This window comes from Larus michahellis, chromosome 22 (genome assembly GCF_964199755.1).
Source record: "Larus michahellis chromosome 22, bLarMic1.1, whole genome shotgun sequence".
NCBI lineage: Eukaryota > Metazoa > Chordata > Aves > Charadriiformes > Laridae > Larus > Larus michahellis.
The window spans coordinates 5,885,526-5,910,707 of NC_133917.1; the positions used below are offsets into that span (position 1 = coordinate 5,885,526).

The 25,182-nt window shown below is 69.1% G+C and overlaps 4 protein-coding genes across 5 annotated transcripts; 2 read left to right on the forward strand and 2 right to left on the reverse strand.

The window, feature by feature from the left end:
- Positions 1-114: 114 nt before the first annotated feature.
- On the reverse strand, positions 115-13,811 carry DGKA (diacylglycerol kinase alpha). Its single transcript, XM_074565254.1, is given in 25 exon segments — positions 115-492; positions 626-686; positions 787-907; positions 1,987-2,061; positions 2,064-2,178; positions 2,290-2,380; positions 2,518-2,582; positions 3,681-3,841; positions 4,613-4,702; positions 4,805-4,890; positions 4,999-5,073; positions 5,169-5,242; positions 5,374-5,466; positions 5,576-5,658; positions 5,661-5,673; positions 5,776-5,895; positions 7,215-7,303; positions 8,107-8,224; positions 8,315-8,434; positions 8,567-8,641; positions 8,745-8,794; positions 8,903-9,203; positions 9,329-9,405; positions 12,050-12,122; positions 13,627-13,811. Coding segments are annotated over 25 exon segments (2,370 nt in total). The 5' UTR covers positions 13,672-13,811; the 3' UTR covers positions 115-393.
- Positions 13,732-17,560, forward strand: PYM1 (PYM homolog 1, exon junction complex associated factor). Its single transcript, XM_074565265.1, has 3 exons — positions 13,732-14,196; positions 15,483-15,576; positions 16,649-17,560. The coding sequence occupies exons 1-3, from the start codon at positions 14,046-14,048 to the stop codon at positions 17,160-17,162; spliced, it is 759 nt and encodes a 252-aa protein (XP_074421366.1). The 5' UTR covers positions 13,732-14,045; the 3' UTR covers positions 17,163-17,560.
- On the reverse strand, positions 17,496-21,793 carry LOC141734053 (transmembrane protein 198-like). The gene is made up of 5 exons (XM_074565263.1): positions 21,675-21,793; positions 20,664-20,799; positions 19,566-20,144; positions 18,610-18,758; positions 17,496-18,523 (listed from the first exon to the last, which is right to left on the reverse strand). The coding sequence occupies exons 2-5, from the start codon at positions 20,782-20,784 to the stop codon at positions 18,422-18,424; spliced, it is 951 nt and encodes a 316-aa protein (XP_074421364.1). The 5' UTR covers positions 20,785-20,799; positions 21,675-21,793; the 3' UTR covers positions 17,496-18,421.
- A 188-nt stretch (positions 21,794-21,981) lies between these two features.
- DNAJC14 (DnaJ heat shock protein family (Hsp40) member C14) lies at positions 21,982-25,058 on the forward strand. 2 transcript variants are annotated; one of them, XM_074565096.1, is made up of 7 exons: positions 21,982-22,113; positions 22,590-23,763; positions 23,864-23,970; positions 24,071-24,190; positions 24,274-24,434; positions 24,553-24,655; positions 24,773-25,058. In XM_074565096.1, exons 2-7 carry the CDS (start codon positions 22,645-22,647, stop codon positions 24,999-25,001), a joined length of 1,839 nt encoding a protein of 612 aa, XP_074421197.1. In that variant the 5' UTR covers positions 21,982-22,113; positions 22,590-22,644; the 3' UTR covers positions 25,002-25,058. The 2 variants fall into 2 exon arrangements, with proteins under 2 accessions (XP_074421197.1, XP_074421195.1); XM_074565094.1 differs by having other exon boundaries at positions 24,553-25,058.
- Positions 25,059-25,182: the final 124 nt, after the last annotated feature.

Consider the following 25,182-nt stretch of genomic DNA (forward strand, 5'->3'; position numbering starts at 1 on the left):
ACGGGGGACACCCCCGACCTGCTGGGGGGGGTCCCAAGCCCGCTGCCCCCCCCCCCCCCCCTTTGGCACAGCCAGGGCTCATCTCACCATCAGCTTTATTACTGCAAGAGGCACTTGAAATTGGGGGGGGGGGGGTGTTAATTAATAAATATGGGGGGCCCAGCGGGGTGGGCGAGGGGGGGGGTCCAGCCACTGCGGCACACACAGGCACATTCTTGGGGGGGGGGGGGCACACAGCTGCCACCGCTCCTGCCAGGGACACACATGGTGGCGGGGGGGGCGGGGGGGGGGGGGCTTGGTCCTTGTCCCCGGGCGCAGCTTTGGGGAGGGCAGGGGAGGGGAGGAGGGGAGGAGGGGGGGAGCCCGTCCCCCCCCCCCCCCATCCCGGCCCCTTCAGGCCTCGGGGGGGCCTTTCTTGAGGCCGAAGAAGCTGGAGGAGCGGGGGGGGGCGGCCATCAGCATCGGCGCCTGGTTCTTGTGGGTGATCTTGATCTGCCAGGGAGAGAACGGGGATGGAGCGGGGCGGGGGGGGGGGCAAACACCTTGGGGGGGGGGGGGAGTGTCCCCGAGGTGCTCGGCGAGGTGTGTGGGGGGGGAATTGGTGGTGGGGGGGGGTCCCACGTACCGTGCAGGGGGGCTGCATCCAGGGCTCCCCATCGATCTGCATGGGCAGGGGCTTCAGCGTCCTGCAAAAATCCCACCGCCGTGTGTGTCTGTGGCCCCCCCCCCCGCCACGCCGCGGCTCAACCGCTGCCCTGGGCTGGCCCCCCCCGCCCCAAAACTCACCGCAGGGTGATCTCGGAGCAGGTCGCCAGCCGCTTGCCCGCGCTCTTCAGCCCCGTGTAGATCTGCCCCATCTCCAGCACCCCCTCCAGCCCCACCACCTCCAGCCGCCGGTCGCTCAGGTCTGGGGGGCGGGGGGGCACAGGAAAAGTTTGGGGGGGACGACACAGAAAAAGTTTTTTGAGGGGGGGACGCACACAGAAAAAGTTGGGGGGCACAGAAAAAGTTTTTTTGGGGGGCAGAAAAAGTTGGGGGGACACGGGAAAAGTTTGGGGGGGGACACAGAATAAGGTGGGGGGGACACAGAATAAGGTGGGGGGGCCGGAAAAAGTTGGGGGGGGCACAGGAAAAGTTGGAGGGGACACAGAAAAAATGGGGGGGCACAGAAGAAGTTGGGGGGCACAGAAAAAGTTTTTTTGGGGGGGCAGAAAAAGTTGTGGGGACACGGGAAAAGTTTGGGGGGGGACACAGAATAAGGTTGGGGGGACAGGAAAATGTTGGGGGAGACAGAAAAAGTTTGGGGGGGCACAGGAAAAGTTTGGGGGGGCACAGAATAAGGTGGGGGACACAGGAAAAGTTTGGGGGGGACAAAAAGTTTGGGGGGGGCAGAAAAAGGGGTGAGCAGAAAAAGTGGGGGGGGCAAAAAAAGTGAGGGGGGGGGCCCAGAAAAAGTTTGGGTGGGACAAAAAGCTTGGGGGGGGACAGAAAGAGTTGGGGGGGACAGAAAAGTTTTTTGGGGGGGCAGAAAAAGTTGGGGGGACACGGGAAAAGTTTGGGGGGCACAGGAAAAGTTGGGGGGCACGGGAAATGCTGGGGGGCACGGGAAAAGCTGGGGGCCAGAAAAAGTTGGGGGGGCACAGGAAAAGTTGGTGGGGGCAAAAAGTGGGTGGGGACACAGGAAAAGTTTGGGGGGGCACAGGAAAAGTTGGGGGGGCACAGGAAATGTTGGGGGGCACGGAAAAAGTTGGGGGCCAGAAAAAGTTGGGGGGGGCACAGAAAAAGTTTGGGGGGGGGGCACAGGAAAAGTTGGTGGGGGCAAAAAGTTGGGGAGGGACACAGGAAAGTTGGGGGGGGCTGGAATAAGTTTGGGGGGGGCGCACAGAAAAGTTTGAGGGGGGGACAGGAAAAGTTGGGGGGGGGGGGGACACAGAAAAAGTTTTTTTGGGGGGGGGGGGTGGGGGGGGAACGTGTGGTTTCACGCACCCTGCACGCAGGTCTTGAGGGTGTCGGGGTCGGTGATGGCGGGGGGGGGCGGGCCGGTGCCCCCCCCCGCGCTGGGCTCCCCGGCGCCCGCCGCGTCTCCCCCCAGAGGTTGGACCCCCCGTGCATGCTGGGGATGTTGAGCACCGCCAGCCCCGCCAGGGCCCCGCTCAGCTCCAGGGGGGTCCCGCAGCACTGCCGGGGGGGGGGGGGACACAGACACACGTCAGCGACAGGCGAGGGCAGAGGGGGGGTGTCCCGTCCCCCCCCACTGTGCCCCCCCGTCCCGTCCCCCCCCCATCTCACCTCCACGCTCAGACACTCCTTCAGCTTCTTGCAGGTGGCGAAGATGGTCTCCGAGGTGGCGAACTCGAGGTACCACAGCTTGTTCTTCATCCTGGGGGGGGGACACACAACACACACAACGGGGGGGGGGGGGGGGGGGGACGTGGGGACACCACAGCGGGTGGGGGGGGGGCACACGTACGGGGAGGGAGGGGGGCGTGTGGGGGGGAACACAGTGGGGACACCCACCTGCTGTTGAACTTCTCCGGGTACTTCTCCCGCATGACGTGGAAGCGGTGGGCGATGGAGGCGTCCTGGGGGGGGTGGGGGGGGGCACAGGGGGGATGTGAGGGTCTTGGGGGGGGGGGGGGGGTAGTGAGATCGTGGTGGGGGGCGGGGTGGGGTCCTGGAGGTGTTTGTGGGGTCTTGGGGGGGGGGGGGGGGGCGGAATGTGAGATCCTGGGGGGACGTGGGGTCCGGGGGGATGTGAGGTTGGGGGGGCCTGAGGGGGGAATGGGGCGTTCTCGGGGGGGGGGGAGCTCCTGGGGGGAAATATGGGGTCCTGGGGAGGATGTGAGGTGGGGGGGGGAGGGAGGTGGAGGGGGCCGGGGGGGAAATGGAGGGTCCTTGGTGGGGTGTGAGGTCCCTGGGGGGGAAATGTGGGGTCCTGGGGGGATGTGAGGTTGGGGGGGGAGTTGGGGGGGCCTGGGGGGAGAATGGGGGGTCCTCGGGGGGGGGTGAGCTCCTGGGGGGGGGTGAGGTTGGGGGGGTGTGTTGGGGGGTTCTGGGGGGTTTGTGGGGTCTCAGGGGGGTGTGAGGTCCCTGGGGTGGGGGGGGGATGTGGGGTCCTGGGAGGGGGGTTTGTGGGGTCCTGGGAGGGATGTGAAGTGCTGGAGGCGGGGGAGGGATGTGAGATCCGGGGCGGGGGGGGGGACTGTGGGGTCCTGGGGTCGGGGGGGTGGTGGGGGGGTAAGGTTTGAGGTCCTGGGGGGGGAGTTGTGGGTTTGTGGGGTCCTGAGGGAGGGATGTGAGATCATGGCGGGGGGGGGGAGGGGGGGGTGAGGTCCTGGAAGGGATGTGAGGTCCTGGGGGGGTGGTGAGGTCCTGAGGTGGGGAGGGGGGGGATGTGGGGTGCTGGGGTCGGGGGGGGGGGGAGGTTTGAGGTCCTGGGGGGGGAGTTGTGGGTTTGTGGGGTCCTGGGGGAGGGATGTGAGATCATGGCGGGGGGGGGGGGGGGGGGGGGGTGTGTGAGGTCCTGGAAGGGATGTGAGGTCCCTGGGGGGGTGGTGAGGTCCTGGGGAGGGGGTGTTGTGAGGTCGGGGGGGGTGGATGTGAGGTCGGGGGGGGGGGGTGGGGGTGTGTGTGTGACGTGTGTCTGTCCCCCCCCCCCCCACGTTCCCCCCCCCCCGCACCACGCCGATGGAGAAGTAGTTGTTGATGATCTCGTAGGGCACCGGGTCGCCCGCGGCCGCCGGGTCCTGGGGCAGCACCTGCACCCGCCAGCGGTCCATGCGCACCAGGCTGCTGCCCTCCAGCTCCCGCAGGACGCGCACCAGGTCCTCCCCCGCGTACCCTGGCAAAGCGGGGAGGGGGGGGGCACGTCACCCCCCCCCCAGGACCCCACAACCCCCCTCACTCAGGATCTCGCATCCCCCCCCCCCCCCACTTCCCCAGGACCCCACATTATTCCCCCCTACGCCCCGGATCTCACATCCCTTCCAGGACCTCACAACCCCCCCAGGACCTCACAACCCCCCACCCCCACCCGAGGACCTCACATCCCCCCCCCAGGATCTCACAACCCCCCCCAGGAGCCCACATCCTCCCCCGTCCCGGGACCTCACAACCCCCCCCAAGGAGCCCACATCTCTCCCCCCGGGAGCCCACATCCCCGCCCAAGGACCCCACCCCCCAGGATCTCTCATCCCTTCCAGGACCTCACAACCCCCTCAGGACCTCAGATCCCCCCCCCAGGATCCCACATCCCCCCCCGGGACCTCACAACCCCCCCCCGGGACCCCATATCCGCCCCCAGGACCTCACATGCCCCCACCCCAGGACCCCCAAATCCCCCCCCTGGGACCTCACTCACCCCCCCCCCCCAGAACTTCACATCCCCCCCAGGATCTCACATCCCCCTGCAGGACCCCACATCTCCCCCCACCAGGACCCCACATTCCCCCCAGGACTTCACATCCCACCCCCCCCACAAGGACCCCACCCCCCAGGATCTCACATTACCTCCCCCAGGACCTCACAACCCTCCCCGGGACCCCCACATCCTCCCCCAGGACACCCCCTCTCCCCCCCCCCCCCCCCAAAAAAAGGGTCCTGCCCCACTCACCCCCCCCCCAGCGCAGGCAGCGGGCCAGGTCGTTGCCGGTCCCCAGGGGCAGCACGGCCACGGGGGGGCGGTGGGGCAGGTTGGCTTTATCTGCAAGGAGAGGGATCGGGGAGGGGGGTCAAAGGGTTTTTTTGGGGCGGGGGGGGGGGGGTGTCAGCACCCATTGAGGTGGGGGGGGGGCTCAGCACCCACCGATGGCATCCAGGATCCAGCCCACTGTGCCGTCCCCGCCGCACACCAGGATGCGAAAATCTGGCACATCCCGGAAGAAATTGAGCCTGGGGGGGGGGGGGAGGACACAAAGTGTGTGTGGTGTGTGGGGGGGGGGTGTCAGGGAAGGATTGGGACCCCCTTCCCCCCCCCAGCGCCCCCCCGGCCCCGCTCACCCCGGGGTGGGTCCTCCCTGCAGCAGGTTATAGACCTGCCGGGGGTTGAGCAGATACTGGAACTTGCGCAGCACCCTGCGGGGGGGGAGAAGAGGGGAGTTAGGGGGTCTGGGGGGGACCAAGCGGCCACTCCCCCCCCCAGTCCCCCCCCCAGTCCCCCCCCCCCTTACCTCTCCCCTTGCTTCCCTCCGCTCTTGGGGTTGACGAAGACGAGGAGCGGGTGGGTGTCGGGCACGGGGCTGACCTGCGGGGTTGGGTGGGGGGTGTGAGGGCTGCGGGGATGGGGGGGGGGGGGACACACACGGTGGCGGGGGGGGGGACGGGGACGATGACACACACACGCGTGGAGGCGGGGGGGGGACACACAGGGCTCACCCGCAGCGCCTGGCCCTCGGGGGTGGTGAAGACCTGCGGCGTCTCCTCCGCCACCGGCGTCCCGCTGCCATCCCGCTGGCTGTCCTGCCGCTCCTGCCGAGGCCGGTGGCACTCAGGGATAAGGGGGGGGAACGACACACCCCATGGGGAAGTGTGTGTGGGGGGTGTCAGCCCCCCCACCCCACCCCAGGGCCCCACTCACCAGCAGGACGGGGTAGATGGCGGCGGGGGGCAGGACGTGGTCCCGCAGCACCCCGCAGTCGCAGGCGGGGGCACGAGGGGCTGGCACTCCTCGTGGATCTGGGGACACAGCGGGGTGACGGGGGGGGGCGGGGAACAGACGGGGACACGTTGGGGGGGGTGTCCCCCTGCCCCCCCCCCTCCCGTGGGGACGCGCCCCACCTTCAGGTGGCACCAGACGCAGTGCAGCCCCGTCAGGCTCTGGAAGCTCTTGATCTTCTTCTGGCACTGGCCGCACTTGCCGGCGTCGCAGCCGCCCTTCACCCAGACGTGGGCCTGGACCTGCGCACGGACCCCCCCCGTGTCACCCCGCATCACCCTGTGTCACCTCGTGTCACCCTGCATCACCCCACATCACCTCATGTCACCCTGCGTCACCCCGCGTCACCTTGTGACACCCCATGTCATCCCACCGTCACCCTGCATCACCCCGTGTCACCTCGTGTCATCCCACGTCGCTCCACATCACCTCATGTCACCCTGCATCACCCTGTGTCACTTCGTGTCACCCCATGTCACCCTGTGTCACCCCGTGTCACCCTGCATCACCCCACGTCACCTCGTGTCACCCCACGTCACCCTGTGTCACCCCGTGTCACCCTGCATCACCCCACGTCACCCTGTGTCACCCCATGACAGGGGCCGGGAGGGCTTGGACACTGGGTCCCCCGAGTACGGGGTGGGTGGACGGACAGAGGGAGGGAGGGATGGCTGCACAGAGGGACACACAGCCCGGCAGAGGAGCCGACGGATGGACGCGCGGACAGACAGACACACGGACGGACGGACAGGCGACAGGCTGGGTGGGCAGACGGACAGACGGATGGACAGGGCAGGTGGGTGGACGGGCAGGCGGAGCAACAGGCGAGTGGAGAAGGACGGGTGGACGGACAGACGGATGAATGAATGGACGGACAGATGGACAGACAGATGGGCGGACAGATGGATGGTTGGACGGATGGACAGATGGATGGACGGACCGACAGATGATTGGACAGACGGACAAACAGACAGACAGACAGGTAGACGGTTGGATGGACAGACGGATGGGTGGATGGTTGGATGGACGGATGGGCGGGCAGACGGACGGACGGGTGGACAAACAGGCGGAAGGATGGACAGAGGAATGGTTGGACAGACAGACGGACAGACAAACAGGCGGATGGACAGACGGACGGTTGGATGGACAGACGGGCAGACAGACGGACGGACGGGTGGACAAACAGGTGGATGGCTGGAGAGAGAAACAGACAGACAAACAGGTGGGCGGAGGCATGGACAGATGGACGGTCGGACAGCCGGATGGTTGGACGGGCGGACAACAGCTGGACAGCCGGACAGGTGGACGGTCGGACGGACAGGCGGATGGATGGTTGGTTGGATGGACGGACGGGTGGACAAACAGGCGGACGCATGGACAGAGGGATGGTTGGACAGACAGACAGACGGACAGGCGGGCGGGCGGACAGACGGAGGGACGGTTCAATGGACAGGCGGACGGAGTTGGACAGACGGGCGGACGGAGGGACGGTTCGATGGACAGACGGAGGGACAGTCGGAGGGACGGTTCGATGGACAGACGGAGGGACAGACGGACTCACGCCGGCCTCCTTGCGGGACTTGGCGTAGGTGCTGATGCAGCTGGGGGGGGCGCGGCGGGCGCAGCGCTCATGGACCGTGAACTTGCAGACTGGGGGGTGGATGGGAGGGGAATGGGTGGGGCGGGGGGCGTGGCTCTGCACAGGCCCCACCCACCCGACCCCACCCCTGCCACACCCAGCCAGCCAGCCAATGGCAGTCCAGGTTGGGAGTGGGTGGAGCTCGTGCGCTCCGGGAACAGCTGGCGACGGAGCATCCCTGTCCCCATCCTGTCCCTGTCCCCATCCCATCCCCAACCCATCCCTGTCCCCATCCCGTCCCTGTCCCCATCTCCATCCCACCCTGTCCCTCTCCCCATCCCCATCCCATCCCCATTCCACCCCTGTCCCTGTCCCCGTCCCCATCCTGGTCCCCATCTCCATCCCACCCTGTCCCCGTCCCCATCCCTGTCCCACCCTGTCCCCATCCTGTCCCCATCCTTGTCTCCGTCCCCATCCCACCCTGTCCCTGTCCCCGTCCCCATCCCCTCCCTATTCCATCTCTGTCCCCATCCCCCTCCTGGTCCCCATCCCCATTCCATCCCTGTCCCCATCCCTAACCCATCCCTATCCCTGTCCCACCCTGTCCCCATCCCCATCCCGGTCCCCATCCCACCCTGTCCCCATCCCTAATCCATCCCTGTCCCTGTCCCCATCCCCATCCCACCCTGTCCCCATCCCTAACCCATCCCTGTCCCCATCCCCATCCCCATCCCCATCCCACCCTGTCCCCATCCCTAACCCGTCCCCATCCCCGTCCCACCCTGTCCCCATCCTGGTCCCCATCCCCCCCCACCCCCGTCCCCATCCCCTTTCCCCCCTGTCCCCATCCCCGTCCCCCCCCGTCCCCCCGCACCGGTGCAGCAGAGCCCCTGCTTGCGCAGCCCCAGCAGCAGCGCGGCGCACACGTTGCAGTACGCCGGCCGGTTGAAGTGCTTCAGGCGCCACAGGTGCTGCCCGTCATCCTTCATGTGCTGGGGGGGGCACAGGGGGGGTCAGGGGGGGCCCGCAGGGACCATGGTGGCGGGGGGGGGTCCCCGGGGCGGTGACACCCCTGCACTCACCCCCTCCAGGCCCAGCAGCACCAGCAGCGGGATGTTGGTGACCCCCCCGCGAAGCCACTCGGCCAGTGACACCGTCCCGCTGCCGTCGTAGTCGATCTCCCGCATCATCTCCTGCAGGATCTGGGGGGGGGGGGACACGGGGACGCGGAGCTCAGGGAGAGACGGGGGGGGGGACGCAGGGGTGCGGGGCTGGGGGGGGGAGGACAGACATCCCCTCCCCGCCACCCCCGGGCCCCCCCCAACCCCGCTCACCGGCTTCAGCTCCGTCACGTCCCAGTCCAGGTACTGGGCCACCCGCATCATCTGGGTGATGATCCGATCCACCTCCTGGGCGGGGGGGGGACACACATGCATTATCAGCGCGGGGCGGGGGCAGGGGGGGGCCGGCTGCAGCCCCCCCACCCCCCCCACCTCACCCCCCGGCGCTCACCGAACTGTCCAGGAGCCCGTTCCCGTCCTTGTCGTACAGCTTGAAGGTGACTGGGGAGGGGGGGGGCACGGACAGGGGGGGTGAGGTGACCCCGGCAGGTCCTTGGGGACCCCCCCAAGCGCCGCGCCCCCCCCCCCCGCCCCCCCCAGGGGACTCACACTCCAGCTTGTCCTCGGGGCGTCCCCCCTCCAGCAGCGAGAAGTAGCAGGAGACGTCGTTAACACACACCAGGTCGTTGCCTGCGGGGAGAGACCCCCATGAGCCCCCCCCGGGGTGTCGTATCCCCCCCTCACCAACCACCGACCCCGACTCCCCGCCCCCCCCCCGCCCCCCCTCACCCGTCGGCCCCCCGGCCCCGCTCTGGAAGGAGGCGAAGAGGTGACGGCAGAGCGGCTCGGGGACGTCGTCCGCCTCCAGGTAACTCCTCAGGAAAAGCGTGAACCCCTCGAAGTCGAGGCACTGGGGGGGGGCAGAGTAGGGATGGCGGGGGGGGAACACACGGCTGCACCCCCCCCGCCGCCCCCCCCACCTTCCCCATGGGGACACCCCCGGGGTCACCCCCGGGGGACAGGCGGGGGCCTCACCTCGCCCTGGCGGTGCTGCGACAGGGCCCCCCCGCCGTAGAGCTCCTGCAGCACGTCCTGCACCTTCCTGCTGCTGTCTGCGGGCAGAGGCGGCTGGGGGCGCGCACACGCGTGGGCCGCCCCGACATGCCCCGACACGTGTGTGCCGCCCCGACACGCGTGTGCTGCCCCGACATGCCCTGACACGTGTGTGCCATCCCGACATGCATGGGCCGCCCCGACACGTGTGTGCTGCCCCGATACACCCCAACACACATGTGCCGCCCCGACATGCGTGTGCTGCCCCAACACGCCCCGACACGTGTGCCACCCCAACATGCGTGTGCTGCCCCGATACACGTGTGCCGCCCCAACACACCCTGACATGCCTGTGCCACCCTGACATGCATGGGCTGCCCCGACACGCGTGTGCTGCCCCGACATGCCCCAACACGCGTGTGCCACCCCAACATGCATGGGCCGCCCCGACACGCGTGTGCTGCCCCGACACGCCCCAACACGCCTGTGCCACCCCGACATGCATGGGCCACCCCGACACGCGTGTGCTGCCCTGACACGCCCCGACACACGTGTGCCGCTCCGACATTACCAGACGCACGTGTGGTGCCCTGACACGCATGTGCTGCCCCGACACGCCCTGACACGCATAGGCCACCCCAACACGCATGTGCTACCCTGACATGCCTGTACCACCCCGACATGTGTGGGCCAACCCGAAATGTGTGGGCCGCCCTGACACGCGTGTGCTGCCCCGACATGCCCCGACATGCGTGTGCTGCCCCAACATGTGTGTGCTGCCCCAACATGCCCTGACACACGTGTGCTGCCCCTACATGCCTGTGCCGCCCCAACACACGTGGGCCGCCCCGACACGCGTGGGCCGGCAGGCGGGTGAGGCTGCTGTGTCAGGGACACGCACGCGTGAAGCTGCCGCAGGCGTGCGAAGCTGCCCTGGTGTGTGCACACGCGTGTGGAGCCACCCCTGCGCGTGTGCACCGGCGTGTGAAAGCATGCCCACGCGTGCAGAGCCCCCCTCAAACACGTGAACCCGTCCATGCAGGCATGTCAAGCCACCCACACGCATGCACATGCGTGTGCAGAGCCATGCACACGCATGCACACACATGTAGAGCCACCCACACGCATGCACACAAACACATGAGGCCGTCCCCACGCATGCACACGCGTGCAAAGCCCCCCTCAGACACGTGAACCCATCCCCACGCGTCCACACAGGCATGTCAAGCCGCCCACACGCATGCACACGCATGTGCAGAGCCACACACACGCATGTAGAGCCACCCACATGCATGCACAAAGACACATGAGGCTATCCCCATGCATGCACACGCGTGCAAAGCCCCCCCAGATGTGTGAACCCATCCCCACGCGTCCACACAAGCGTGCCAAGCCGCCCGCACACGCATGCACAGAGCCATGCACACGCATGTGGAGCCACCCACACGCATGCACACAAACACATGAGGCCGTCCCCACGCATGCACACGCGTGCAAAGCCCCCCTCAGACACGTGGGCCCATCCCCATGTGTCCACGCAGGCATGTCAAGCCACCCACACGCATGCACACACGTGTGCAGAGCCACACACACGCATGCACACGCATGTAGAGCCACCCACACGCGTGCACAAAGACACATGAGGCCGTCCCCATGCATGCACACGCGTGCAAAGCCCCCCTCAGACATGTGAACCCATCCCCACGCGTCCACGCAGGCATGTCAAGCTGCCCACACGCATGCACATGCGTGTGGGGAGCCACGCACACGCATGTAGAGCCACCCACACGCATGCACAAAGACACATGAGGCTATCCCCACGCATGCACATGCGTGCAAAGCCCCCCCAGATGCGTGAAGCCATCCCCACGCGTCCACACAAGCGTGTCAAGCCACCCACACGCATGCAAAAGTGTGTGCAGAGCCACGCACACGCATGCACATGCATGTAGAGCCACCCACACGCATGCACAAAGACACACGAGGCCGTCCCCACGCATGCACACGCGTGCAAAGCCCCCCCCAGATGCGTGAGCCCATCCCCACACGTCCACAAGTGTGTCAAGCCACTCACACGCATGCACACGCATGTGCAGAGCCACGCACACGCATGCACATGCATGTAGAGCCACCCACACGCATGCACAAAGACACACGAGGCCGTCCCCACGCATGCACACGCGTGCAAAGCCCCCCTCAGACACGTGAACCCATCCCCCCGCGTCCATGCAGGCACGTCAAGCCACCCACATGCATGCACACGCATGTGCAGAGCCATGCACACACATGCACACGCACGTAGAGCCACCCACACGCGTGCACACAAACACAGGAGGCTGTCCCCATGCATGCACACGCGTGCAAAGCCCCCCCAGACGCATGAGCCCATCCCCATGCGTCCACAAGTGTGTCAAGCCACCCACACGCAGGCACACGCATGTGCAGAGCCACGCACACGCATGCACATGCATGTAGAGCCACCCACACGCGTGCACAAAGACACACGAGGCCGTCCCCACGCATGCACACGCGTGCAAAGCCCCCCTCAGACACGTGAAGCCATCCCCACGCGTCCACACAAGCGTGTCAAGCCGCCCACACGCAGGCACACGCGTGTAGAGCCACCCGCAGGCGTGTGCGGGGCCAGTCGGAGGGGGGGGGTTCCCCCCAATGCGTGTCGCGTGTGTGTCCCCCGCAACTCACAGTCCAGGTACTGCTGCAGCTGGGCAAACTCCTGGGGGCTGAGGGTGGCCCATTCCCGGCTCTCCATGGCCACCTGCGACACGTGTGACATGCGTGACACGTGTGACACGGGGACGCCCACACCTCTTTGGGGGGGGGGAGGCGGGAAAGGGGGTGCGTTGGGGGCGGACGCCCCCAACGCACCCCCTTTCCCGCCTCCCCCCCCCCTCGCCGCCATCTGCCCACGCGAACCCACACGCCAACGTCACGCGTGTGCGGGCCCCCGCCTTTGAGCTTTGAACCCCGGCCAGGCGTCACCCGTGGGTGGCACCGTGACGTGGGGGACATTCCCCCCCCTCCTTCCCCACCCCCCACCCCCCCCCCCGGACGAGACGGTAGGGTGACACGCGCCATGTCACCCACCGGTGACACCCGGAACCGCCCAGTCCCGCCAAGGGACCGGGTACCGGGGGACACGGAACGCCGCCCCCCCCCCCCCCGAACACCTCGAGCATCCCCGGTGCCTCTTCCTTCCCCTTCCCGGTCCCCCCCCCCTCCCCCGCACGGACCGGTAGAGCCCCGGTCCCGCCGGTTATAGCCCAGTAGAGCCCCGGTATTGCCCGGTAGAGCCCCGGTCCCGCCGGTTATAGCCCGGTAGAGCCCATTACAGCCTCGTAGAGCCCCGGTGCCGCCCGTTACAGCCCGGTAGAGCGCGTTACAGCACGGTAGAACCCCGGTAGAGCACGTTACAGCCCGGTAGAGCCTGGGTCCCACCCATTACAGCCCGGTAGAACCCCGGCAGAGCCCATTACAGTCCGGTAGAGCCCCGGTAGAGCCCCGGTCCAGCCCATCACAGCCCGGTACAGCCCAGTGGAACCTCGGTAGAGCCCATTACAGCCCGGTAGAACCCATTACAGCCTCGTAGAGCCCCGGTCCATTCCGTTATAGCTCGGTACTGCCCGGTAGAACCCCGGTCCTGCCCATTACAGCCCGGTACTGCCCGGTAGAACCCGGTAGATCCCCAGTCCCGTCTATTACAGCCCGGTGGAGCCTCGGTAGAGCCCCGGTCCAACCCATCAAAGCCCGGTATCGCCCGGTAGAGCCCCGGTCCCGCCCATTACATCCCGGTAGAGCACGTTACAGCCCAGTAGAACCCGGTAGAGCCCCGGTCCCGCCCATCACAGCCCGGTAGAGCTTCGGTAGAGCCCATTACAGCCCGGTAGAGCCCAGTACTACCCGGTAAAGCCCCAGTGGACCCTATTTCAGCCCGGTAGAGACCAGTACTGGCCGGTAGAGCCCCGGTCCCGCCCGTTATAGCCCAGTACCGCCCGGTAGAACCCCGGTCCAGCCCGTTATAGCCCGTTATAGCCCGGTACTGCCCGGTGGAGCCCCGGTAGAGCCCATCACAGCCCGGTAGAACCCCGGTACCGCCCAGTAGAGCACGTTACAGCCCGGTAGAGCCCCGGTCCAGCCCATTAGAGCCCGGTAGAGCCCCGGTACCGCCCGGTAGAGCCCATTACAGCCCGGTACTGCCTGTTCCAGCCCGGTATTTCCCGGTAGGAGTCGCCCCTACCCCGGTGCGGGTTCCTGGTCCGTACCTGGCGGGTCCCGCAGCGGATGGGCCCGGCCCGGCCCCGTGACATCACGGCCCGACGGGGCGGGGCCGGTACCGGCCGCACGTGCCGTCGGTGGAGGAGGGGGATGATGATGATGATGACGATGATGGGGAAAGCCCTGACGGCAACGGGGTCCGGGGCGGGGGGGGCAACCGGGTACGCTGCTTTCACTAGCCACGGGGCTACCAACCCACCCGAGACCCCCAACCCACTCGGGGCGGGGGCGCGGTCCCGGGGGGGTGCCTGGGGGGGAAGGGGAACCCCCCTCCGGGCATCCCCCGGGACCGCATCCCCGCCGACACTGTTTCCTCCTCCCCGGGGTATCTCGGGGTGCGATCGGGGACGGCGGTGGCGGTTTGGGGGTTGGGTGAAACCGCAGGCGCGGCCCCTTTAAAAACAAAATGGCCGCCCCCATCCCTTTACGGCGGTTCCCCCACCACCACCCTCCTCAGGCACACCCGGGTCGTCGTCACTTCCGGGGCGGGGTCGAGGGGAAGCCGGAAGTGTGTCGCGCTCGCAAGATGGCGACTCCCTATGTGACTGATGAGACCGGTGAGTGAGGCCTGGCCCGGCGCCGTGGGGCGGGCGGCTTCCGTGGGGCTGGGCCGGGCCCCCGTGAGGTTGGGGGGTGTCGTGTCCCCCCACTCCATCCCCCGAATCCATAGGGCAGGGCCCATCCCCGCTCCGTGTGGGGCAGGCGCCCCCCCGGTGTCTGTGGGGCCTGCGACCCCCTGCCCCATCTCTGTGGGGCAGGGCCCTGCCCCTTGTGGGAGGGGCTCCCCACTCCCCATAGGGCTGGGGTCTCCCCCTCGAATCTATAGGGCAGGGCTCACCTCCGTGCCCTCTAGTGTCTGTGGGGCCAGCCCATCTCTGTGGGGCAGGGCCCTGCCCCTATGGGGGGGCTCCTCACTGTCTATAGGGCTGGTGTCCCCCCCGCGAATCTATAGGGCAGGGCCCACCTCCACGCCCCCCGGAGTCCGTGGGGCCTGCCCCATCTCTCTGGGGAAGGTGCCGTCCCCTGCTCCTGTGGGGGGGGACTCCGCACTCCCTATAGCACTGGCGGTCCCCCCTGCGAATCTATAGGGCAGGGCTCACCTCCATGCCCACTACTGTCTGTGGGGCCTGCGCCATCTCTGTGGGGCAGGGCCCGTCCCCTGTCCCTATGTTGGGGGCTTCCCGTGCCCCATGGGGCTGGGCTGTGGCCCCATCTCTGTGGGGCTGGGCGCTGCCCCCCCGAGCTTTCCACGCTCCCTTCTATCCCCCCCCCGCCCCCAGCTCGTTGCTTTAGGGCAGGTCCTGGCTTCCCTGTCTCTATGGGGCTGGACCCACCTCGTTTCCCCCCACCCCGGGGTCTGTGGTGTCCTGCTGTCCCTACCCCAGTCCTGGGGCAGGAGGGGGCCTGTGGGGTGTCCTGGGGCCGCTGGGGGGCATGTGGGGTGTCCCTGGACCCCCATGGGGTGTTTTGGGGCTCCTGTGGGGTGTATGGGGTCCCTGTGGGGTGCGGAAGATCTTATGGGGGCCCTTGGCGGGGGTGTGGGGTGTCTTGATGTCCCTGTGGGGTGTTTTGGGGGTCCTGTGGGGTGTCCTGGGACCCCTGTGGGGTGTGGGAGATCTTATGGGGCCCCCATGGGGTGTACTGAGGTCCCTGTGGGGTGTATGAGGTGTCCTGGGACCCCTGTGGGGTGTTTTGTGTGTCCCTGTGGGGTGTCCTGGGACCCCTGCGGGGTGTTCCAGGGCTCCCATAGGGTGCGTGGGGTGTCCCAGGGCCCCTGTGGGGTGGCCTAGGGCACTTGTGGGGTGCCCCGGGGGCCCCCAGCTGACGGCTTTTGTCCCGGCAGGGAAGTACATCGCCTCGACGCAGCGCCCCGACGGCACCTGGCGGAAGCAGCGGCGGGTGAAGGAGGGCTACGTGCCGCAGGAGGAGGTGCCGGTGTAAGTGGGGCAGGCGGTCGGGGCAGGGGGGGGACACAGGGGGTGTCCCCAGAGCGGGGCTGGGGTCCGCGGAGCTGCCGGCCTGTTCCCTCCTGTCCCCAGGCTCCCCGAGCTCGGCTCCCGGGGGCTGCGGGTGCCGGGTTCCGTCTTGAGGTCTCAAGTCTCTTTCCAGGTGCCCGAGCAATTCCGACCCCCTCACCCTCCCCCCATAAGCCGTGTCCTGCCGGTACGTATCCACCCACAGCCCCGGGGCCGCCCTGCGGGTCCCGGCCGTCGTCCCTCCGCTACCCCGTAACGCCAGGAGGACCCCCAGTATCTACGGGGGCGCGGAGCTCGGCAGCCCTGGCCCGCGCCGGGGGCGGCTGCCCCCCGGGGAGAGCCGGGCATGGGGGCTGCTCCGCGGCGGGGGGGTTTGCTGCGGCGCTCCTGGGGGTCAGCGACGGGGTGTTGGGTGCAGTGACGGGGTGTTTGGCACCATGACGGGGTGTTTGGTGCCACAGTGGGGTCTTTGGCCCCATGATGGGGTGTTTGGCGCCACGATGGTGTCTTTGGTACCACGGTGGGGTCTTTGGCCCCATGATGGGGTGCTCGGTGCCGCGCCGGGGTCTTTGGCACTACAACAGGGTCTTTTGGTGCCGCGACGGAGTCTTCGGCACCACAACGGGATGTTTGGCCCCGTGACGGGGTCTTTTGGTACCGTGACAGGGTCTTTGGTGCCACAACGGGGTCTTTTGGCGCCGCAACAGGGTCTTTTGGCGCTATGATGGCGTCTTTGTCACCGCGACGGGGTCTTTGGCTGCCTGAGGTGGTCTTTGGCTGCCTGAGGTGGTCTTTTGGTGCCGCGACGGGGTCTTTGGTGCCGCGATGGGGTGTCCTGCGACGGGGTCTTTGGTGCCACGATGGGGTCTTTGGCCGCCTGAGGGGGGTCTTTTGATACCGCGATGGGGTCTTCGGCACCACGACGGGGTGTTTGTCACCGCGCCGGGGTCTTTGGCACCGGGACAGGGTGCTCGGCCCCATGCCGGGGCCCTGCCGGGGAGCGGGCGCCTTCACGGCCTCTTGTTTTGCGCAGGTACGAGAATAAATACGTGAAGTTTTTCAAAAGCAAACCCGAGCTGCCCCCGGGGCTCAGCCTGGAGGTCGCCGCTGCCGCCGCCACCGCGCCGCCCGGCAAACAGCCCGGCAAAGCCGAGAGCGGGGAGACGGGACTGTCCAAAGCGGCCAAAAGGAACTTGAAACGCAAAGAGAAGAGGAAGCAGCAGCAGGAGAAGGGAGAGCGGGAGACGGACGGACTGATCCAGGCGCTGGAAAAGGCCTCTCTGGCGGGGGGCGACGGCGGGGACAGGGGGGCGGCCGCGCCGCAGCCGGCCTGCGACGGCGCAGCCCCCGCCTCGGCGGGGGAACCCCCCGCCTCGGAGAAGAGCAGGAAGGTGAAGAACCTGAAGAAGAAGCTGCGGCAGGTGGAGGAGCTGCGGCAGCGGCTGGAGGCCGGGGAGATCAAGCAGCCCACCAAAGAGCAGCTGGAGAAGCTGGGGCGCAGGAAAGCCTTGGAGGAGGAACTGCGGGACCTGGAGCTGGACTTGTAAGGGGTTTTTTTGGGAGGGGAGGGGGATTTTGGGGGGGGGGGGCGGGGGGATTCCCTGGCATTCCCTGCCCAGCCCAGCCCCGGGTGCCGGCGGTTGGGGGTTGTTTTTTTGTTTTGGTTTTTTCCCCAGCTTTGAAACCCGGCGTCTCTCGGATCCCTCTCTCCTTGGGGTGGGTTTTTGGGGTTGGGGTTGGGTTTTTTTGTTTGTTTTTTTTTTTGTTGTTGTTTTTTTTTTAAATTTTATTTGGGGTGGGGCGGCGACACACCCCCCACCACCACCCCCCCCCCGCCTCCTCCATCCTCCCCGGCCCCTCGTGTTCTGTGTTACAGCCCCTCTCTCTCTCTCTCTCCCTTTATTTTTAAAAATCATGCAATAATAAAATTGCAGTAGTGACCCGGCGCCGGGGGCTCCGTCCTGCCTTTCCCGGCCTCGGGGAGCTGGGGGGGGAACGACACATGGGGATGGCAGACCCCCCCTCCCTGCCCCACTGCTGAGCCCATGGAGGGGTGGGGGGGTGGGGGGGCAGGGGCTGGTCGGACCCCCCCCGCCCTACCCCGGCAGTGATGGGGGCGCTAGGGGGGGTTCTCGCCAGGAGGTGTGGGTGCCGCATGGCCGAGTGTTTGGGTCCCCAGAGCCCCCCCCCCTCCCCGGGGCTGGTGGCACCTCCGGGGGTGCCGAGGGGGGGGTCTCCTGGCAGCACTGGGGGGGCTCATGCTGCCCCCCCCCCCAACTCCTTAAGGCATCATCCCCCCTACAAGCCCGGGGGGGGGGGACTCAGGGCAGGGCTGGGGGGCCGGGGGGGCTCCATGGCAGGGAGAGACACACACCCCCCCGCCACGGTGGGGTTAAGGCTTTTGGGACCCCCCCCGGCGACTGTGGAGGGGGGGAGCTGGGCTGGGCCCGGGGCTGTGCGCAGGGTTTGGGTAGGTCCTACAAAAATAAATGCGGGGCTTGGTTTTAGGGGGGCACCCCCCTTCCCCCGCCTCTTCCCCCCCCCCCCCCCACGTCAGAGGCTGGGAAGGAGCTCTCCCCAGGCTCTCCCCTCCGTGGGGCAGGTTATGGGGCTGGCAGCTGTGGGGCAGGTCGGGGGGGGGGGGCACTGGTTTTGCCCCACCACCAGGGGGACCCCCCCCCCTTCCCCGCTTAGGCCACGCCCAGGGGGCGGGGCATCAGGCACCTAATTTGCATATTTAAAGGGGAAGGCACAGTGGGAACGGGGTGGGGGGGGGCCGGGGGCCCCCAAGGCACGTCGCGGGGGCTCAGGGGCGGCGGGGGGGGGCAGCAGGGCTGCCGTCGGCGGCGGGGGGGCCCGGCATGGTCCCACTCTCCAGCTGCCGGTCCCGCAGGCTCCGGATGTAGCTCTGGGGGGGGGACACACATGGGGGTCAGCGTGGCCCCACGGCCACCGGCATGACCCCCTCCCCCCCCCCCCGGGACGCGGACTCACCGGGGCCAGCACGTCGCCTGCGTAGCGCTGGACGGGGGGGGGCTTGCGGCGGTAGGTGCCCTCGGGGGGGGCCAGGCTCTGCCCGCGCTTGGCCGCCTTCTGCCGGATGCGCGGCGGCTGCAGCCGCTTCTGCCTCCGGACGAGGGGGGCTGTGGGGAACGACCCCCCCCCCGCCAGTGACACCCCTGTCCCCACGGTCATCCCCGTCCCCATCCTGTCCCCGCTGTGGTCCCCACCCCCCCCCAGCACCAGCCACATCCCCCTCCCCATCACTTTCCCTTCCCGTCCTCCCTGTCCCATCCCATCCCCGTCCCAATCCTATCCCTATTGCAATCCCCATCCCTGTCCCATCCCATCCTGTCCCATTCCAATCCCCTCCCATCCCCCTCTCCATCCTATTCCAGTCCCCATCCCTGTCCCCATCCCAATCCCGTCCCCATCCCCGTCCCATCCCAATGCCTGTCCCCATCCCCATCCCAATCCTCTCTGTTGCAATCCTCATCCCAATCCCCATCCTGTCCCATTCTAATCCCATCCCATCCCCCTCTCCGTCCCATCCCAGTCCCCATCCCAATCCCCATCCCCATCCCTGTCCCAATCCCATCCTGTCCCCATCCCAGTCCCCATCCCAATCCCCATCCCGTCCCCCTCTTCGTCCTATTCCAGTCCCAATCCCGTCCCCATCCCCGTCCCATCCCAATCCCATCCCGTCTCCATCCCAATCCCTGTCTCCATCCCATCCCGTCCCCATCCCGTCCTGTCTCCATCTCCATCCCCATCCTTATCCCAACCCCATCCCAATCCCATCCCATCTCCATCCCCGTGCCCATCCCCCTCACATCCCATCCCAATTCCAACCCCATCCCACCCCCCCATCCCCTGGCACCCCCTCCCCCACCTTCTCCCCCCTCACCCCCCCCATCTTCCCCGTGGGTGGGTGGGTGCCCCCGGCTCACCCTGTCCGTGGGAGCACCCGCGGGCCGTCACCTTCCACTGGAGCAGGACGTGGAGGGCGCCGAGCGCGGGCCAAGCCCCCAGCAGGGCCCAGCTCCGCCAGCACAGGGCCCCGGCGGGCGCCAGCCGCAGCCGCTGCTGCACGTAGAGCGCCAGCGCCGGCCCCTCCGCCAAGTAATCGGCGCAGACCACCACGGCGGCGGCGCCGCAGAGCCCGGTGGCCAGGACGGTCACCGCCTTGGGCCACCGCAGGGCCAGCAGGGCGCAGAGCAGTGCCAGCCCCAGCAAACCCCCCGCCGGCACCCAGGGGCTCGGCGGCGGCGGCGCCGCCGGCGTCACCGTCACCAGGGCGGCGGTGGCCAGCAGCAGCCCCAGCAGCAGCCCGGTGGTGAAGAGCCCCACGCTGCGCAGCAGGAGCGTGACCAGCCCGCAGAGCAGCCCGATGGCCAGGGCGATGCCCGCGCTGGCCTCCAGGCTCAGCTCCGTCTCCAGCACCCGCTCCTTGTAGCAGAGGAGGAAGATGACGGTGGAGCCGAAGAGCAGCCCCGAGAGGAACATGACGGCCTTGAAGCAGCGGTAGCCTGGGGCGGCGCGGGGGTGTCACCGGGGGCTGCCCCACGGCTGCGCCCCACCGCAGCCCCTGTGCCATCCCCTCTGGCGGGGGGTGTCACTGGGGGCTGCCTCACGGTGAGCCCCAGGGCTGCGCTCTGCTCCCCCCCCGGCCCCCCCGGCATCCCTCTCCTTGTCCCCCACCCACCTTGTCCCTGCAAAGCTCCTCCCTCTGTCCCTGCTGTGCCCCCCAAGTGAGCCCCTTCTCTGCCCCCCATCAATACTTCCAGCTGTGCCCCCCCCCAGTGCCCCCCCCATCCATACACCCCCATCCACGCCCTCTCTGCCCCCCCAGTGCCCTCTGTCCATCCATAGCCCCATCCATGCTGCCCCCACCCCGTGCCCCCCATCCTGTGCCCCCCATTCATACCCCCCCTGTGCCCCCCATCCATACTTCCCATCTGCGCCCCCCCCGGTGACCCTCCCCGCCTCCCATTCATAGCCCCCACCTGTGTCCCCCCATATGCCCCCCATCCATGCCCCCCCCGTACCGAAGCACCCGCAGAGCAGCCCGCAGAGGGCCCCGAGGGCGCAGAGGGCGGCGGGGACGGGCTCGTGGGGCGGGGGGGGCTCCAGGGCGCAGTGGGGCGCAGGGGGGGTGCCGGCCTCCATCGCCCGGGGGGGGGGCTGGGGGGCGGGGGGGGGCTGAGCCCTTGCTGCGGCCCCGCAACCTCCCCCCCCCACCCCCGCCGCCTCCACATCTGGCAGCGGCACCGCGGGGGGGGCACATCTAGGGGGGGAACTGGGCTGGGGGGACTGGGGGACGCTGGGGGGGAACTGGGAATGGTGGGGAGCTGCTGGGGGGGGCTGGGGGCAATGGGAGCGCTGGGAGTGACTGTGGACAGGGAACCGGGGAACTGGGAGCCACTGGGAACAGCGAGCTGGGGCACCGGGAGCTACTGGGAGCACTGGGAGGGGGAACTGGGGGCGACTGGGAGGGGGAACTGGGAACAGTGAACTGGGGACACTGGGAGCTACTGGGGAGAGTGAACTGGGGCACCGAGAGCTACGAGCAGGGGGAACTGGGGGCTACTGGGAGCGCCGGGAGGGGGAACTGGGAGCGACTGGGAGCTGCTGGGAGGGGGCACTGGGAACAGCGAGCTGGGGACACTGGGAGCTACTGGGAGGGGGAACTGGGAGCGGCTGGGCACAGTGAACTGCGGGCACCGGGAGCTACTGGGGGCACTGGGAGCGGGAACTGGGAGCTACTGGGAGCGCTGGGAGGGGGAACTGGGAGCTACTGGGGGCGACTGGGGACAGTGAACTGGTGCACCGGGAGCACTGGGAGGGGGCACTGGGAACAGCGAGCTGGGGGCACTGGGAGCTACTGGGAGGGGGAACTGGGAGCGGCTGGGGACAATGAGCTGAGGGCACCGGGAGCTACTGGGGGCACTGGGAGGGGGCGCTGGGAGCGGGGTCCGGGCTGTCGGGGCTGGGGGGCGCCGGTCGGGGGGGGGCGTGTGGGGGCTCCGCCGGGTCCCGCCGCCCCTCCCGGGACTCACCCTGCCGCCGCCGGAGCCGGGGGTCGCGGTGGGGCCGGGCCGGGCCGCGGGGCCCGGCCGGGGGCGGGGGCGGGCCCGGGGCGGGGAGGGGCCGCTGGGGGTCCCGCGCGGGGGCGGTGGGGCCGGGACCGGGGAGGGGGGGGGGGTGTGGGGGGGCGGCGGGGCCCCCCCGATGCCCCCGGTCCGGGACAGAGGCGCTTTGTGCCCGGGGGTCACGTGACGGGGGTCAGCGCAGGACGCGGGGCTCCCCCCGGGGAACGGAGGGGGCGCTGCCCCTTTAAGAGGGCGGGGCCGCAGCGGGGGCCGAGGCCACGCCCCTCCCGGAAGTAGGAGGTGGCGGCGGGCGGCGCGCGGGCGGAAGGCGGAAGTGAGGCGGGTTGAGGGACCCCGGGGGGGGGCGGGAGGCGGCGGCGACCCCCCCCCCGCCGGCACCGGCGCGGTGAGTCCCCACCCCCACCCCCCTTCCAAACCCCCCCGGGGTCCCTGTCGGTCCCCGCCAGCCCCGGGGTGCGGGGGGGCCGCGGCGGGACAGGCCGCGGCGGGACTCCGAGCGCCGCCTTTAGGGTGAAATCCCCCGAAATCGGCCTCGGGGAGGGGGGGGGGATGTTCCGTGGGCACCCGGAGCTGGTCGGGGGGGGCCCGGGGCCGGGCTAGGGATCACTGGGGCTGGGCCACGGGTGTCCCGGGGCCGTTGGGGTTCCGGGGCCGGTTCGGGGGGCGGGGGTCCCGGGGCCGTTGGGTTCCCGGGGCCAGGCTGGGGATCACCGGGGCTGGGCCAAGGGGGACCTGGGGCCGTTGTCGGAGGTTCCCGGGGCCAGGTTGGGCATCACCGGGGCTGGGCTAGGGGGTTCCCGGGGCCGGTGCGGGGGTCCCCGGTACCGGTCGGGGCCGCGCTGACCCCACTCTCGTTTCCAGGGCCCGGCAGGATGGCTGTGACCTAGGCCCGGCCGGGGCCAGCGGGGCCGCCGGGATGGAGCAGCCCCGGTACCGGGAAACGGCAGCGGATGAAGGGAGCGACGGCCCCGGCTGGAGCCCGGAGCCCCCCGGGAGCGGCGGGGGGGGCAGCGCTGCCTGGAACGGGAGCTGCGGCCTGGGGGACGCCACCGACCTGCCCTTCCCCGGCCCCGGCTGCACCTGCCGCTACCAGGGGGAACCGGCTGCCCCCTTGAGTCCTGAGCGGCGCGACGGATCCTGCAGCCTGTCCTGCCATCACCGGGACACTGCTGCCCCCCCGGAGCCACCGCGGCCAGGTGAGGAGGACGGAGCCAGCGAGGAGGGCGCGGGGAAGAGCCGGAGGACGCGGAGGCGGCAGCGGCAGCGCTCGGGGAAGGAGGAGAGCGGCCGGCGCGAGGGCAAGCGGCAGCGGCCGGTGCGGAAGAGGAGCCGCGGGGACGACAGCGAGTTGCCGGGGCCGGTGGAGGAGCCAGCTGGCTGCCAGGGGCTGTTGGCCCGGGGGCTACTGGCCCGGGCGCGCAGGCTGGGCGCGGAGGCCGGCGGGTGGCTGCTCTGCTCCTGCTGCCGCCTGGGCACTGGGGACTTGTGCTGGGCGCGGGCTGGCGTGCGGGGCTGGGGCCGGCGAGTAGGCCAGCGGGCCCGCAGCAGCTGCCTGAGGGCAGCCCGGTGGCTACGGGCTGGGGCAGGGCTCTTCCTCCGCCTGCTCTGGATGCTCTGCGCCCTCCTCCTCCTCCTCCTCATGCTGCTGCTGGGCAGCCTGCGGCTCTGCTGGCGCCTCTGCGCTGCCGCGCTGGCCACTGGCGCCCATCGGCTGGGCAGCAGCCGGCAAGTAGCCCGGCTCCTAGCCCTCCTGGACGTGGCCGTGCTCCGCAGGACGTGGGGGCTCCTCGGGGAGAGCCGGACTTGCCGCTACCTCTGGGACTGGTTGCAGAGGCGGCGAGCTCCCCCCTGGGTGGCCGGAGGGGACGGGCTGGGGGCCGGGGGGGCTCCTGCCGGCTCCGAGGAGGAGGTGAGCCGCTTGCTGGCCATGGCCGAGGTGCCCGAGGAGGAGCTGAACCCCTTCCAGGTGCTGGGCGTGGAGGCCACGGCGTCGGAGGCCGAGCTGAAGAAAGCCTATCGGCGACTGGCGGTGCTGGTGTGTGCTGGGCAGGGGGGTGGGGTGGGGGGGGTGTCTCTGGGTGGTGGGTGTCCCCCCACCCCTGGGAGACGGCGCTGAGGTTTCCGGCTTCTCCCAGGTCCACCCGGACAAGAACCAGCACCCGCGGGCGGAGGCGGCGTTCAAGGTGCTGCGGGCGGCCTGGGACATCGTCAGCAGCCCCGAGAGGAGGAAGGAGTATGAGATGTGAGTGGGTGACGCCAGGGGGAGGACGGGACACGGGGAGGCTGCGGGGACCCCCCCCTGCCCCACGCAGGGTCTGAGCCCGGTTCCCCTCCCTCCGCAGGAAGCGGATGGCGGAGAGCGAGCTGACGAGGTCCATGAGCGAGTTCCTGAGCCGGCTGCAGGACGACCTGAAGGAGGCCATGAACACCATGATGTGCAGCAAGTGCCAGGGCAAGCACAAGTAGGTGCCGCGGGTGGGGGGCACCACATCTGGGGGGGCCCTGCAGTGAGAGGGGGGTTCAGAAACACCTGCCCTTGCCGCAGGAGGTTCGAGATGGACCGGGACCCCCTCAGCGCCCGGTACTGCGCCGAGTGCGGGGTGCTGCACCCCGCCGAGGAGGGCGATTTCTGGGCCGAGTCCAGCCTGCTGGGGCTGAAGATCACCTACTTCGCCATGATGGAGGGGAAGATCTACGACATTACGGGTGGGTGCTGCTTTCCACAGCCCCCCACCCCTGGCCCTGTGTGGGGGCCGCTGGCTGTCACCCCCCCCTGTGCCGGGGGCAGCATGACCCTGACCGGTGGCCGCGTCTCTCCCGGCAGAGTGGGCCGGCTGCCAGCGTGTGGGGATCTCCCCCGACACCCACCGCGTCCCCTACCACATCTCCTTTGGCGCCAGAAATGCCGGCCCGGCCGGGCGGCAGAGGTCAGTGATGGGACACGGCACCAGCTGGGGCCCGGCCCCCATCCGGGGTGGGGGGGCAGGGGGAGCTCCGAGCTCAGCCCAGCCCCCCCAAATTCCCCTTTCCTCCCCCCGCTGCAGAAGCGCCTCCAAGGGCAGCCCCACCTCGGCCGCCGACCTGCAGGACTTCTTCACCCGCGTCTTTCAGGGGAGCTCAGGAGCGATGCCTGGGGGGCCCTTCCCGCCGCCCCCCGCCCCCCCGGCGGCAGCATCCCCCCCCGGGGCTCCCCCCAGGGCGGAGGGCACAGTCCCCAAGGGCGAGACGAAGCACAAGAGGCGGAAGAAGGTGCGTCGGCCGTTCCAGCGCTGAGCGGATTCTGCTGGGCACGAAAAAGGGCTCTTTCGAATAAAAAAAAATCTATTTTTCTTTTTTTTTTTTTTTAAAAAAAAAAAAAAAAGAAGGAATCTCTCTCTTTGAAGTGAGCAGGGAGGCTGTGGGCCGCCGGGGCGAGCGGGAGGAGCTGTGCCTTGGCGCCAGCTGTACCAAAGAG

Bases quoted from the DNA above. Each gene is read 5' to 3' on its own strand.
- PYM1 (XM_074565265.1), top strand. From the start codon at position 14,046: ATGGCCGCCCCCATCCCTTTACGGCGGTTCCCCCACCACCACCCTCCT. The intron at 14,197-15,482 runs GTGAGTGAGGCC...TTGTCCCGGCAG, and splicing joins CTATGTGACTGATGAGACCG to GGAAGTACATCGCCTCGACG. The intron at 15,577-16,648 runs GTAAGTGGGGCA...TGTTTTGCGCAG, and splicing joins CCGCAGGAGGAGGTGCCGGT to GTACGAGAATAAATACGTGA.
- LOC141734053 (XM_074565263.1), bottom strand. From the start codon at position 20,784: ATGGAGGCCGGCACCCCCCCTGCGCCCCACTGCGCCCTGGAGCCCCCC. The intron at 20,145-20,663 runs GTACGGGGGGGG...GCGCCGCCCCAG, and splicing joins GCTGCTCTGCGGGTGCTTCG to GCTACCGCTGCTTCAAGGCC. The intron at 18,524-18,609 runs GTGAGTCCGCGT...TCCCCCCCCCAG, and splicing joins CAGGCGACGTGCTGGCCCCG to AGCTACATCCGGAGCCTGCG.
- DNAJC14 (XM_074565094.1), top strand. From the start codon at position 22,645: ATGGAGCAGCCCCGGTACCGGGAAACGGCAGCGGATGAAGGGAGCGAC. The intron at 23,764-23,863 runs GTGTGTGCTGGG...GGCTTCTCCCAG, and splicing joins ATCGGCGACTGGCGGTGCTG to GTCCACCCGGACAAGAACCA. The intron at 23,971-24,070 runs GTGAGTGGGTGA...CTCCCTCCGCAG, and splicing joins AGGAGGAAGGAGTATGAGAT to GAAGCGGATGGCGGAGAGCG.